This window comes from Protopterus annectens, chromosome 12.part0 (genome assembly GCF_019279795.1).
Source record: "Protopterus annectens isolate FY-2018-M chromosome 12.part0, PAN1.0, whole genome shotgun sequence".
Taxonomy (NCBI): Eukaryota; Metazoa; Chordata; order Ceratodontiformes; family Protopteridae; genus Protopterus; species Protopterus annectens.
The window spans coordinates 1131181925-1131197672 of record NC_056746.1 but is presented as its reverse complement, the minus strand read 5'-3'; the positions used below and the strand labels follow the sequence as shown (position 1 = coordinate 1131197672).

At 39.2% G+C, this 15748-nt stretch overlaps 1 protein-coding gene across 1 annotated transcript in view; it reads left to right on the top strand.

Moving 5' to 3' along the window:
• LOC122816264 (arf-GAP with SH3 domain, ANK repeat and PH domain-containing protein 2-like) overlaps window positions 1–15748 on the top strand; it is a 1594524-nt gene that overhangs the window by 628880 nt on the left and 949896 nt on the right. The window contains exons 6-7 of the mRNA XM_044089001.1: window positions 1700–1829; window positions 10078–10163. Coding sequence (XP_043944936.1) covers window positions 1700–1829; window positions 10078–10163 — 216 coding nt within the window. The remainder of the gene's footprint in view (window positions 1–1699; window positions 1830–10077; window positions 10164–15748) is intronic.

Here is a 15748-nt window from a genome sequence, read left to right as displayed (position 1 = left end):
CAACTAATGGCAGATTAAATGTGGTTCTCCATAATGGACAAGCTATGATTCTTGCTGTGGAAACTTGTAGCTGTCTGTATGTACAAGCTAAAGGTAAGCACTAAATAAAATAGAGAAGTGCTGGCTTTTTGTTCGCTCCTGTGGCATAAATAAAATAATGTTTGTGATATCCTGCAAATCTAGTATGTGAGGAAGAGCACAGCTGCCTCCTGGAGCTTTATATTTCACTGATGCAAGTTATTTAGAGTCCCTTGTTATGCATGGGTGCCATATCCTGCAAACGTTACCACTTTCTGTACATCAACATGCATAAAACTGTATTACTGTTTGCTTGAATGACACATTATCTCCAGAGACAGTTGATTTGAGATACGTTATGTATGTATTTTATTTTAAATTTAACTGCATTGGTGGTCTGGTTCCTAGACCCTTTTCTGCCACAATTTGTAACTGTGATAACGTTGCTGTAGAAGTGTTGTGTTAGTACAGTTACACTAGTAGGAGGAAAAAGCTATGTAGCGTACAGTGCTTTTGGCAAACCCATCAGAGACCAGTTTGACTGAAACACCATAAGTTATAGGGTGGTAGTTCTTGAGTTTCAAATTTGTTAACAGATGGAACAGCATGCAGTTTTAGGAAACTGGTCAGCAGGTCCAGATCATGGATTAGATTCCTCAGTTTTCTAGAGAATGCAGCCTAAGTGGAGTTATTGTTATGACAGCTTTAGTAGTTTTCATACAGGAAAACAGCATAAAGTCCAACTAGTCTGCACTGCCACTCTGCATTGACCCTACAGCATTTACATGTCTGTTTTTGTTCATAGGTTCATAGGTAGGTACTAGGCTATCGGCGCTAGGGCCTATACAAGCCCAGCCAAAAAGGTACCCTGGCTTTTGCCACCCAAGAAAATTATTTTCCTGTGCCACTGTCGAGCAGAGCCACAGAAGTGATCCTCCAGGTGAATTTCCTATTTCCCATCCAATCATTAAGATTTTTCTTGGAGTACTAATGAGGAGCTTTGTTTGATATAGATAGGTAGTCTGTTCCAGAGTATGGGAAGTCTCTGGGACAGGAATCTGTCCCTCCGGCATGTTCTGTTTATTGTGGTGCCTCTTGCCTATTGGTCCTGCCTCTGTCATGTTGTAGACCTTTACTCATGCATAACCCGATTCCCCCCAGTAAGATGGAGCAACAGTATGCCATAAATAAAGGGTATTGTCTCCCACCTCAGAAAAGTAATACTCGCATCTTTTGGAGGGTGCACAGACATTATGCCACACTATACATATTCTCTCCAATTTTTTCCCCTTGGGTCACAGAGTGAGCGCCTCTAAAGAGAATAGGAGGCCAGTGAATATATCCCCTCCTCAGTTAGCACCTCATAGCCTCAAGTCTGTTTCTGAAGTTGTATTGTTGATGTGGTAGCAGCTAGTCTTAACACCACATTGTGTCAGATGTGTCTGACTTTGAGTAGAACTGAACTGCTCTCTGGTACTGCACTCATTAATTCCACTGTTTTATGAATTACACAGTATTACTAGAGTTTCATTAGTGCATATGTCTGGATTTTTTAATGAATAATTTTATTATGGCATGATGTAGCAAACTGCATAGCAACTATTCAGTGTAAGAACAATAAAATGGTCCTTTTCTTTTAAAATTGCACAGTCATGATGTCGCATTTGTTTGTTTTTTTAAGCACAAAAATTGAGAAGGAAAAGCGAGATCTTGCAAAACAGTACGGCATGGTGCGAAATGAGGTGTCAGGAGGTGAAATCGCAGAGGAACTTGAAAAAGAAAGAAGAATGTTCCAGCTACAAATGTGTGAAGTAAGAACCACTTTTGGCTACAAGTAACATTCTTTTATTTATGATCTGTTTAATTACAAATTGACGTCAGTGACGAAAAGTTAAGTAATCGGCAGGGTGGAAGGCAATGAAAATGCACATGAAAGATAGTTGGCTGGCCAATTTTTTTTTTTCAGTTTTATGTATTTGGTCACAAGTAGGTGAACATGGGCCAGTAAGGGTCTATTTTCAGGTACATTTTTTTAAAGATGCAGCAAAAGTTTTTACTGCAGGACTACCATGACGTTTCAGTGATATACACAGAAGGAATGAACATTATGGGTGTTTAGCTACACAAGCAGTATATGTTGTGCACATTTATTCAGTGTTTATTTATTGCCATTTGATTACAGAAGAATCCCTGAATTATGCAGTGAATGCACTAGAATAAGTAGAATATTTGCAGCACTGTCTGTTGGTGGGTGATGAAAGCCTCTCAGCACCTACTTAGGTTTGTGAACCAGCTCCATGGTGGCTGCTTGGCTGTGTGAGCCAACAATATAATGTTTCCTGAATGGGTAATTCAGCCACAAGGTATCTGTTGGATATGGTAACACAGCTGTTTGGGTGTCTTGAGTAGTTGGTACTGTAATCCATTGCCTACTGGTTGTGACATCCTGAGTATGGAAAGGTTCAGAGCTGCAGACATAAGGTAATTAAAGGTGCACTGTGCAATCCACTGACCAGCTCTTCCAGAAGTATGTAGGACTAGTGGTTCTGTCTGAGCAGCGCTCATTAATGCTGGTGGAGTAGTGATTTTGTCTACAAAAAGAACATTAAGCAGGGGGCTGTAAATCCTCGTATGTTTTATTTTATTTATTTATTTTATTTTACATTTGTTGACCGGGCTAGTCCAACTGGATTTATGTCCATTTTCAGTGGAGGCCCGGGGAGAAAAGCTCCAGAGGTACAAACAATTTTTCAAAATGCAAATAATACATAGTACAAGTGTAATATGCAATGGGAAGAATGAAATGTAATCACATATATTATAGATCTTAATGAACTAAATAAGCTAACTTAGAAAAAAAAAGGCCTGTGGAGAAAAGCTCCAGGGGAAAAACAATTTTACAATTACAAATATTGCATAGAACTAATGTGTTATATAATCACTTATATTATAGTTCTTGACTAACTAGAAAGGCTAAATTAGAAAGAGATTAAGTTAGAGGTTAACTCTTAGCAATACAAAAGGAAGGTCAGAAATGTTAAAGTGAATAAAGTAATATTTACAAAGATAAGGGATATTTTGCTAGTTGAAGAGTTGAGGTAGATGGGAGGGTCAAAGTGGTTAAGGAAGGTTTATGATAGAGTAAGGTGCAAACAGCTTAGTCTGGGTTGGTACAAGAGCAAAGCCAGAATTTATTAAGATGTCTTAATAGTTGTTTCTTGAAGAGTGGACAAAGAAGAGATGTCAGATGGAAGATTGTTCCATATTTTACCTACTGAGTTAGAGAAAAGGCAGTTGCCTGCAGAATTATTAGTTTTGGTAATATTAACAAGTAGTTTATCAGAGGAACGTAGTTGTTTCAGGTTCATGTAGGGAGTCAAGAGGTTATAAAGAGCTGGTGTTTTAGAAGGTTGGTATAGGATTTTGTGTGCTTTTAAAAGATGTTGAAAAATGAGCTTGTTAGGGAGTTCCAGCCAGTGTAATTGTTTTAGGTTTAGACAGTGGGGGGTTCTGAATTGGGATGAGCTGGCAAATCTAGCAATATTGTGATAAGATGTAGTAAGTTTCTTAAGGTTACTTTTAGATAGATTAGTGTAAATGGGGGAGGCATACAGAAGGGTAGAGATAAGGTGTGTTTGGGCTAAGGTTGTCCTAGCTTCAGGTGTGAGGAAGGGCTTTATTCTGTACAGGGATCCTATTTTCTTATTAACTGCTTTTATAGTACTGTTGATTTGACAATCATAGTTAAGATTGTTATCGATAATAACACCAAGAAGTTTAGTTGTGGAATCAGGAGAGATCATCGTGTTGTCAGTTGCTGTAATACAGAAGTTTAATAGTGCTTGTTTATAATGTTTTGTTATCTCTGCAGTTACATTGGATGCTATACTGCACACTGCAGTATTCTTGGGGAGACAGTGCTGAAAACTACCATGTAGGATGGCAGGTGGTATTTTTTGGTACCTGTACTGGTGATTGAATGGCTACATCTGGGCTGACTCCCTGCTTCCAGAAAGCGTACCATGATTGTTGAGCAAAGGGTAGGCTTGTTAGCTGGAAGAGGTATCCAACATAACATTTATCTGAGGGCTTAATTAGCAATTCACAGTTTTTGCTAACTATTAAGAGCTTGCTGTTCAAATGAAAGGTTATACTTAGCAGATTTAAACTTCAGAAAAAATCTACTAATGATTCAATAGAGAAATTTAGAGTAGCAGAAAATTGTTGGAGAATGTCATTGTCAAATGGAGGTATAAAAGAACTCATCATGTATAGTAGAGGTATCCAGTAGACAGTAAGCATTGTGCAACTTCATTCCACTCAGTAATATCAGAGACACAAGAATGAAAACTGTCTTTTGAACATACAACTCCAGACTTCCTCATATTCTCTGTTTCCAGACTTCCTCATATTCTCTGTCCGACTAAGAGAAATAGCATACCAACTGCAATTTACATATCAGTAGGAAGATATCACACTTTAAATTTTGTAAATGAGGAAGATCAGTTGGAACAAACTTTAAACCTAAGTTCAATACTGACTCTTAAAGATTCTGATAAAACACAACCAGAAATATTAATAATTAGAGTTACTAATAATTAGAGTTACTGTCCTTAAAAACTTACATCAGCACATAGTCCACAGTCACTGTCATCTAACTTTTTATGATGTTGTTTTGTTTGTCCATCAGCATTATTCTGCTACCCTTGCCCAAGCCTCATTCTCTTTCTCTCATTTTAATATCCATTTGAGCGATTATTGGGCCTCTGAAATCTCTCTTCATGAGCAGATGGATCTTGGACAGGCAGTAATGGAGGATAAACACCCCCATCACTTTCTCAGTCCATAAAGGTGTCACCACCTTCAGATGAAGCAAAAGGCACAGTCATTGGGTCTTTCTGACTTCCGGTGGTATGTGTAGACTGAGCATGCACTTTAACCTTCCACAGGAAAGCCTTACCACTACTGTAATCACGAAGATCTCTCTTAAGCTTTGCCTTCTTTTTTTTTCAGTTATGTCTGCTCATAGTAGTTAAGTTTATTATTAATTTCATTCAACAATGCATCAGATCTGGAGGTGATAATTGTGAATTCAGTTCAGAGCATACAGATTGCACTTAATCTTTTAAATGGCGCTGTTTTACCAAATCACATTCAACAAGAATCTTAACCTGTTCAATGGCACACTTGTGGGCTGCCGCAACCCACCTGCTTTTAAAAGCCTGATCTTCCTCACTTTCACCATTGAACGGTGTAGTAGGAGTTTTAAAACCACATAACTCCTAAGGGGTGAGATCTAATTCAATTTTAAAACTGACCACAGACCAGTCACCTTCGAGCTGGTACTAGCACCGGAACTCACAAAGGGTGAAATCAGACTAAAAATCTTCACCAAGGCAAACAGTGCCCTCATAGGTGAAGGTATAAATGCATTTTAAGCCTCACCCCAAGCTGGAAGTGGTAACGACGCCAAAGCTTAAACTAAAGATCTGTACAGTCACTTGCATAAGTGTATAAACACAGCTGTACCAGGAAGAATCAAAGTCAGGGCCCCAAGTAAAAACAAGCTGCCATGGTAAAGATGGAGCATCAACAAACTTTACAATAAATGCAAAAAGTTGCTGTCGAAAAAAAAACAAAGGCAAGGCCCCAACAATGGAAAAGCACCCACCTCAGCCTCAACAGGCAAATAAGACAATTTGTCAAATCCTCTAAGAACTCCTTTGAGAGAAACTTAGCAAGTACAGCCAAGGATAGCCATAACGCCTTTTACAGCTATGTACATAGCCTAAAAAGTAGTACCCAAGCATGTACAGAACTAGTGACCAATGGCATCACACACACTGACCCCACAGAGATAGCAAACCTGCTAGCAGATTGGTGAAAATTTCCCTCCCTTTTCCCCTTCTAACATCACAAAACTTCCCGAAGGACCCCCCCTCCCCACACACTCTACTTATTTGAAGAGCAGATCTTCAAAGCTTTGTCCAAAGCAAAAAACACAGCCTCTGTGGGACCAGACGACATCCCAGGCTGTCTTCTAAACAAGCTAAAACATAAATTAGCATCACCATTATGTACCCTTTTCAGTCATAGCCTAACCACAGGCTTTGTTCTTTTGGAATGGAGAACAGCAGCAGTTATTCCCCTCCACAAAGGTGGCCTAGCAACAGACCCAGGGAATTACAAACCCATAAGCCTGACCATCCTCATCTGTAAGGCCATTGAACGTATCATTATGGACCTCATAAATAAAGACATAGGTGACCTCCAAACCCTGAATCCTACACAATTTGGCTTTGTCAGGGGCAGATCCTTCCTGCTAAATCTGGTGGGTTTCTTTGAAAATGTGACCAGGGCCATTGACGAGGGCAAATCTGTGCACACAACATACCTCGACTTGGCAAGGACTTTCGACAATGTCACATTCAGGCATTGCCGATAAACGTAGCAGACTGAATGTAAACCCCTTCATTGTAAGATGGGTTGCCAACTGGCTCACAAACCAGACACACACTATCAAAGTTGGTGACTCCACATCAACCAGCAGACCTGTTACCAGTGGGGGTACCACAGAAGTCAGTGCTGGGCCCCCCTACTGTTTAGTATATACCTCTGAGAAGGTCAGGTCAAAACTAAGGGATTGTGGCTGACCAAGTTTGCAGATGACTGCAAACTAGGTGCAATCATTGAATCCCCAAATGATGTCCGTATACTCCAGGAGGGGTTTCACACAGACCCAACAACTGGTGTATTAGTCAGAGTCTCAGTGAATGCAAAGAAAATGCATCATCATTCCCTTTGGCACAAACAATGTCCCCTCACACTACCAAATCAACAACAGTACCCTAAGTATCTGCAGAGGGTAAGGGACCTGGGATCACAAGTTAACTGCAACCTTAACTCTTCCATATGTCTGCGTAGCACACTTGATTAGTAAAGGCATCGCCTCAAGAGCAAAAGTGGTTATAACCCCTCTATACTCAGCACTTATCCAGCCCATAATTGAGTAACTCCCCATTCGGCATGTACCGTACAAAGCACCTGTAGCAATTGGAAAGACCGCAGAGGTTTCTAACAGAGATGATCAAGGGGCAATAGCATGCGCCTTACACAGATGGACTGAAGTCTTTGTCACTGTACTGTGTATCATATAGACTTCTTAGGGGAGACTTGTGCCTGACCTACAGAGCAATCCCAAGACCCAAACCTAATGAACTTGCTGCATATCTGTAAATCAAATAGGACTATTGCAGCCCATTCCAGGGGCCAAAATATGACCTGAAACTTAAATAGGACATGCTGGAGGGACAGATTTATCTCCCCACGTCTGCTGCATCTTTGGAACATTCTACCAATTCATGTGAAACAGAGCACTTCTATGACACTGTTAGAGAGGAACCTGAACAAGTGGATGGGGCACCATAAATTCTTACTGGGGATAGCACACACACAGCCCTCTTGGACATGGGCAGTGATCACTAAATGCAATCTTGGATATTCACTAGCATTTGTGTGGTATTACATTGGGATGAAATGGCTAGGCTTAAAATAACCTCTAGGTCAATAGCCTAGTAATCTCCTATGATCTTATATGCCAGTAATTTTTTCATATGCCAGTAAATTTTTTACTGTATGTGCATCACACATGTAATACCATTTTCTGAAAAGATGAACTGCTAGAACCCCAGTTTGCAGTGTAACAGTAGGCAGTGTATAGCCACAAAAAAGTGCTAGTTTTTCAAACCTGCATATTGTATTCCTTCAGATATTTTTCACCTACTCATGTTTTTTGACAGAAATACTTATTCATATGTGGACTGCTGTCATAGTTGCACAGCTGTCAGTTGATTTTCATCAAGGATGTTACTTGGGTAGGAATACACAGCCTGGCAGAGATGATGTAAATTCCATTTGACATAGGAAATAAACAGCAGAGTGGGAAGCTTTGCCTGCCACCATCTCTTACTATGCAATTAACTCCACCTCGGAGAGAAAAAAATGCCCTGCTTCACGGTTTTTGTAATACTTTTTTTTTTTTCTCTCCAGTTCTTTTTGCAAAGTATGCAGCAGAAGTAGCACAGTTTTGCATTCCTATATCAGAAGCTTATTAACTCATACATTTGCATTCAAGACTCCAAAGGTGTTTTTTACTTTTGTTACCATTACTGTCACCTTTTTATCTCATATGTACTTTTTCTGACCGTGTCATATGACCATCTCTTATAATCCACTGTCCCACTGTAACCTTCTGCAGTTCTCAAATGACAGCAATGAATTCCTAGCTGATCCAGGTCTTTAAATTACTCAGGAGCCCACATCTGAAATCAAGTTGCCACTGATAGTCCTACTAATGTCCAACAAGCCCTATAATATTTCCTTCAGTACTATTCACCACCTCTGTTTAGTTGTTCACCATCCCACTGTTTTCAAAATAGATGGAGAGTACAAAATTTCTCCCAAAACTAATCTCACAAAACTCATTAAAGTACAGATCCTTGCAAAACATTAATAGCCTGAATTCTCACCTTTCCACTGTGGATTGTCACCAGTACTTGCTTCGCAAAACTGAAATGAAATTGAAATGAAAAAAAAATGGAAACAGATGATCAGCTGTGACGACCCCTAATTAGAACAGCCAGAAGACGACAACTTGTCTCACAAAACTGAAACTGGGATGCTGAAATCATGCTTTTTATGATCAGTACTGTCTTACATCTTCAAGACAAATTCTTTACCATATTTTCAAGATCATACAAAGCCAAAAGACAGGCTAAAGGCCCTTCTCAGCCTCAGGAATGAAGCCTGGTAGCACAAATAGAAACACAACCCAACTTGTGTTGACTTTTTTTTTTTTGTTGTTTGTACACAGCAGCACTAAGCCATCCAAAGTACATAGTGACTCATAACATTTAAACTTTTCAAAACAGTTACAACTTTTTATTTATTCATCTGTGTCCTACTGGAACTGAAGAGTGTGTGTGTGTGTGTGTGTGTGTGTCTTTCGGTTTATCCCAGTTAGGGGTCGCCACAGTGGAACTCCGGTCCGCTAATGTTTGGTAGTGGATTTTTACATGCCGAGTTGCCAGCCCTGACGCACAACCTTCAACGAAGGAACGCCCATTCATGCATGCCTCCACACAGAAGGCGCTCTAGCTGAGAATCGAATGGGACAACGTCTTGCTGTGAGGCGACAATGCTACCGCAGCACCACTACCGCGGGTTGGAACTGAAGAGTGCATGATAGATATTCACTGATGTTCATATTAACTTCTCTATTTGAATTTCTGTTTAGTTTTTAAACAACTAAAATGGCAGTTGCAGCTGGGAGGGAGAGAGAAACAAGAAATGTTTTTCCTAAACTTTTTTCACATCAACTACAGACAGCCTCACATAATGTTTTAAGAGTTCGTGCCTTTTCAGAAGGCTCTTACCCATCCAGACCAGCCTGAATGTTTGCTGGTTTACTCCCAAGATCTCATTGCATGCTCCCACATCTCTTTATACATGCATATTCCTGCACTGTATGGAATATTTCTGGATTCTCCAGTTTACACTAGCAGCATTTCTGTCCCCTAACCTTTGTCTTTTTCTGTTTTTTCCCATATTTTGTTAGTTTGCCGTGGAGAGCTGTCCCATGATGCTACCAATAATATGCCTCCTTGTTATAAAGAGCAGCCTGACATCAGTGTATACAAAGCTGTGGCTGTAACTGTAGGAGAGAGCTGGGAAGCTGTTGTCAGGTCAGCCCCATATGACTGACAGAAGAGGAGGAGTGACACCAGTGATTTGAAACATGCACCCACGCAGTGAGACAGAGGGTTCAATTGGATTTTCTTTTGTTGTGTTGACTCGTGTGTACTGCCTCATGCATAAATATGACACTCATCAGAGGTGATGTATACTGTAAGCCACTTATGAAATGTACTTAAAAATCATAAGTTTGTGGATTAGCTTGGTCTGCTAGATTTGTGTGCAAAAATGTATATATTCATAAAAATGTCACTGGGATTTTTTAAAATTACAGTACAGAGCTAATATTGTTTTATTCTTTTACAGTATCTGATCAGAGTGAATGAAATTAAAACAAGAAAAGGAGTGGACTTGATACAGAATATGATCAATCATTACCATAGTCAGAAAAAGTAAGTAAGGAGCCTTACAGCATGGCTGACAAGTAACACTTTTGTTGAACCATTTTTTCATTTTGTCCCACCACTCAAAGCTTTCACTTGCATGTGAAGTTGGTCTGACTGCATTCCAGTATTACTGTTCATTGTTTGTGTGAATGCAGAAATCCTCTGATACAGCAGGTGTCTTTAAATGTGACCACAGACAACTTCAGTTTACATAACTTTTTTATTACATTATACAGAGTAAAAACCTACCTCACTGATGTAGGCTGAAGGCATGGAGTCTCTGCTTTCTTACTGCCATCTTTCCTCTATGGTGTCTCTATCTTCATTAATGTTTTACAACTGTCCAAGCTTGAGCAGTGTGCTATAATAAAATAGCCAGTTATGCAGTAATCAGTAGTACAAAACAACACTCCCTGACACTCAAAGAATTAAACTGACTAGAGCTACCACATCACTTGGCTTTCTCATCTAACTACAATACACTAAGTTCTCTACAAGCCCAGCACTTAACTTAATACAACTCTACTCTCCCAGTAAACATTTACACTTTAGAAAATAGTAATTAGCCACTGTAAGCAAATCATCTAATACTGCAGGTGATTCTATGTTCTAGTAGTGTAGATAAACTATGGAACTGCATCCTAGCACCACTGAAATTCATTCAGAATGTAAACTAATTTAAAACGCAACTTAAACTTCACTTGACAAATGAACGAATCTGGTCTTGTATATCTCCAGGATAAATGGCACTGAACTCTTCAGGTTGCTATATTATCAAACCGTTTCTTTTCATTCAGAATCCTGTGCCTCACAACCATTTTTCACCAAATACCTGGATAGTTTTACTAGTATCTCCTATATACATAGTTTTGCGACATTGCTCACCAACTTGCCTCTATACTTCTAATGCTAACCTTATGATAGACATGTATCATTCTCTGAACCTGCCTGATACCCCACCCCTTAATGCGATATTAACATTTTCTGCCCTATTCAGTTAACTTCCCTCACCATTTCTTAGGTTTATATGCAAGTACTAGGCTAGTTGCCCTTGCAGACCATTTTAAGCCTAACCAGTTTCCCTTTTTTCTGTTGGAATTAAACATATGCCTTATGGTTAGAGATTGCCCTTACTCATCCCATGGTCAGTAATTATATATTACCCCTAATGACAATAACTGGGATCATAACAGTAGATAATTTGAGTGGACCCATGCATGGAATAAAGCATTTAGGAGCCGCCTCTGTCCATTTCTTTGAATTTGTAATCAAAGGTTTCTTTTATCTGTTTTGTAAACCCCACTGTAATACATCTCTTCATATACTTAATCTGTAACATCTACGTCCATAAGTATCTTTTACATCTTAATAGTTTAATTTGTATGAATGTAATCTAATTAGCAAATGTATTTCTAATTATATGAAAGAATGTTCATATAAGCAAATGCTCAATGAGCGAAAATCCCAGACATAAAAAACAGAAATTGTGGGGGGCTGCACCCCCCCACCCCCTGCTAAATATATATTTCAACTCCGAGATCGTGCTACAGTGAGGAACGGGCAAAAACTCCAATCTTCACTGTACTGCAATCCCACAACATGCACCTCGATGTCTGGGAGTTGTGCTCAGTGTGTTCGCTTATCTGAACTTTCGTTCATATAATATAGACCCGTAATTATCAGTATATGTTAACATTTGTTCATGTATATTACTGAATGTTAGTTTTAAAAAGATTGTAATATGTTGGAGCTCTTCTACCTGGGCCTTTGCTGAAAAAGTTTTTTTTATTAAACATAGTCTGACAAATTTGGTAAACAAAAGCAAAATAAAATAAAAACAAACTTTCCAGTCCATAACTAATCAGGGATACAGGTAAGAGTGGTCTGATCCTGTAGTTAGGTGGTGGTGTTCTTTTCATCACTCTTGAAGTCGTCATGGTCATGTTTGTTTCTTTTATTTGGCTGTCATTGCCCATGTCACTTGCAGTCAACATACAAAAAAGTACTAATACTGTTGCAAAAACAACTATTTAAAATACCATTAAAGCATCACTTTAGCTCTTTCTAAAAGAAAGTATGGTGATTCAAGGGAAATGTCCAAATCATCATCAGGTCCTGAAAGACTGGCGGCAGTGATTGTGGTGAGCAATATGGCATAACAAGCTTTGTTGCAAGTACAATCCAAGTCATGCAGGTGCAGACACGTTAAGGTTCAGATTTTATAATACCTGAGTGGGAGCCGGAGTAAGGTCCACAGTAGAAGTACAATGTCATGGTGTTGAGGTGTACTAGTAAGTAAACTAGCAGGTGAAATTTACACCGTCTACAGGTAGTCAGTCTCAGTGTCAGAAAGTTGCAGATTAAGGGCATCACAGTAGTTCAGATGAGATAAAGGCATGAACAAAATAGTTGCATTGCCTGATCAAAAAGTTTGTACCCATCCAGGTTAGCCTGGATATTTTATTGGTTCCTCCTCCCAAATTCTCATTGTATGTTCCCATATCTGCTTAATACATCCTCCTGAGGAGTAATGTTCTTAATAATGGCAGTATGCTGAAGAGAGAGAAACAGGATGATTTCCCAACAACTTGCACCTTATCCTGAAATGTCAGTTAAGTTTGCACCCTGTCTGCAAACTCAGGTTTGTTGCCACCATAAATATTGATGGAAGTGACAGTGCAGTGGGATCAAAGTGGTATGAAGTGACACAGCTACAGTTTTGGATGGAATATAGGGAATAATACTTGGCAAGCAGTTACAGAAACCATAAAATGCTGAGCCATATACACTTTTACGTAGACAACTTAAAATATGTTAATCATTTAATCACTGTTGCAGCAAACTTAGCTATAGAGGATATATCATGCACATGAATGTAATAGCTAGCCATTTTCCCAATCATAAGGGCATCTTGTATGCATCCAGACCAGTAACAGCTTGAACAGAGCTGTAGAAAGTCAGCAGTCTGGGTTCTAAGCCCTTCAGAGCTTTCCTGATGCCGAAGAGCACCCTTCCTGTGGGCCTTCATGGATCAGTGGTCGGCTAATATTTTCCATTGCTAAGCAGATAAGTTCCCTTCAGAAAAAAACTTCCACATTTTGTTTTTATGACGTAAACACTACTTTTTTCTGTGAAATGTGTTTGTTGCTGGGAATTTTGTTGTGCTGTTGTGCAGATTTTCAGGTGATTAGTCTGTAGCTGTGCTTTTTAACTCTTATGCAGAAACTTGATAAAAGTATTGTTTATTTTTTTTGTGTCTTTTGTGGAAATCACTGTTTTTTTATATTTACCTCTTTTACTGACTACTGCTGTTTGGTGGTACCTGGACTTCAGGCTTTATTATTGGCTTTATCAAGGAATAACTTGCTGTTCTTTTGGTTCTTCCATCCTCTGGCCACAAAAAGAAGAATATTTGCAAACAGACTTTGCCCCTTCAACAGTCTACAAATCTGCCTCAGCCACAAATGACTGACTCTGCTGTGTCCATTGTAGTTCCTCAGACCACTTGTCATCTTTGTTTTCCTTTGGTGTAGTCCCTTCAGTCACCATGGACTGGGGTTAGACACATCCTCTGTGGAGTGTCTTTAGTGGGCATGGGAGAGCCACACTTGTCAGTCACTGAGGAAGGGGAAGGAAATGTCTCTCTGTCTAGCCAGACTGGAATGCCTTTTCCCTGGGGTGATGTGCCTGACGGGAGTCGGTCTTTTTATATTGAAATTCCTGTTAAGCAGCAGAAAATCTTACCTTCTCTCAGCTACTTTAGACAGGAATGGTTTATTGGGCTTAGCTCAGGGATTAATTCAGGCTTTTGACCCCCCTCTTATTCTGATCTCACTGGTTAAAAATAATTCTTAATTTTCTGAAGACTCATACTATAATGAACAAAGAAGTGATGGTCCTTTGGAATAATTTTCTGTTTCTGAAACCATATCTAGGATGAACCAGTTGTTTCAGTTGGAACTTAATGACATTTCCAGTGTCTTTGAAAAACAATATTATGAGTTATTACAGCTGGAATTTCTTTCCTGTTCCTCCTGTACTTCCAGCTTTGCAGGATGTTTTTATTACAGTCTATAAAATGCCTGACAGCCAGCCTGTAGCACTTAAGAAGGCAGACTGTATAAGGTTCCACAGTCTTGGAAATAGTTTTCAAAACCCAGATGTGATCCTGCAGTGATTTCTATGATAAATGCTGCTGCAGCTAAATATTTTTTTAAATGCTAATCCATCCTTCACTGATAAGGATGAGAAAGCCTTTAATCAATTTGAGAAAGAAATGCACTTTTACCGCAACAATTTTTAGAATTATTAATCATCAAAAACATGGGAATATGGGGACTGTTATAGCTACTTTTCCCTCTTCCGAGGAAAAATCTTCTATTTACACACACTTCTTTATGTATCAAGTGACTCAAGCATTCTTTAAAGTGTGCTTATGATTCACCTGATGCTTCTTCCCGAGCAGCTGGTACTTGAATTGTTATGAGAAGGTTTGCCTGGTTATGTTCGCAAAATTTACCTGAGGACGACTTCCAGCATGGCTGCACACTGATCAACAGCTTAACTTCAGCTCTCCCAATGTGAAAACAGAAATTCAGAACAGAAAACAAATGGACTTGTATTTCTGGGTAAATTTCAGTAACTGACTGGTATGTTTACTGTTTAGGTGCCAGAAAAAAAGAAATGCAGAGGACCTGAATGAAAACATGATATAAAAGGTGAGGAGAAAACACTGGGAAAAGTGCTGCAGCTGTTAATGAAAAAAGCAGAGCAACCTCCAGTAACCTAGAGAAAAAATATAATAGAGTTGCACACAGACCTGATTAAAAATAAATAAAATACTGATGAGTATATCAACTCAAATAGCAAAAGATGGGAAAAATGGATGAAGCTTTAAACAGATATTCAGATGAGGTGATATAACTGCTGAAATCAGAGGTCAAAATGAAGAAAAGGCTGGCTAAATATGAAATTGCTGAAGAAGAGATGTTTCAAAAAATAGAATTAGACGGCGCATGTAGGGAAAGCTTGAGATTTTCTGCTATACCAGAGAAGCTGGAAGGAACAGACTGTATTAATTGTATGAAAGCACAAATAAGCAACTGGACTGGTATTCCACAGCAGTTAATTGAAAGGGCACATTGTGTGTATGCTCCAAACCTGGTCATGAGAAAGCAGTCTAAACTTTTATTAGTAAAGATACATTCTTACCAGCAGAAGGAGATGATTCTGACAAAGCTGTGGCAGAAGGACAAAGTACCAAAAGTGGGAGACAGCAGTATGTTTGTGGAGAATGATTATTCACTGTACATGAGGCAGAAGAGGAGTACATTTATTCCACTGTTCAGGGAATGTTGATGAGCAGACTTCAGATTCAAATACCTATACCCAACTATCTTCAAAATATTCTTACCTGCAGGGACAAAATCATTTTTTGATGCAGTGTATGCTAAAGAGGAAATAGAAAAGCTTATGTAACAAAAAGTGAACTGTGAAACGGAAGAAGATTCTGGTTCTTGTTCTTCTGGTAATAAAGACCACAGAGCGACTGTCAGTGAAACCTTTTCCAGTGTTTCCACGGAAAACACTTG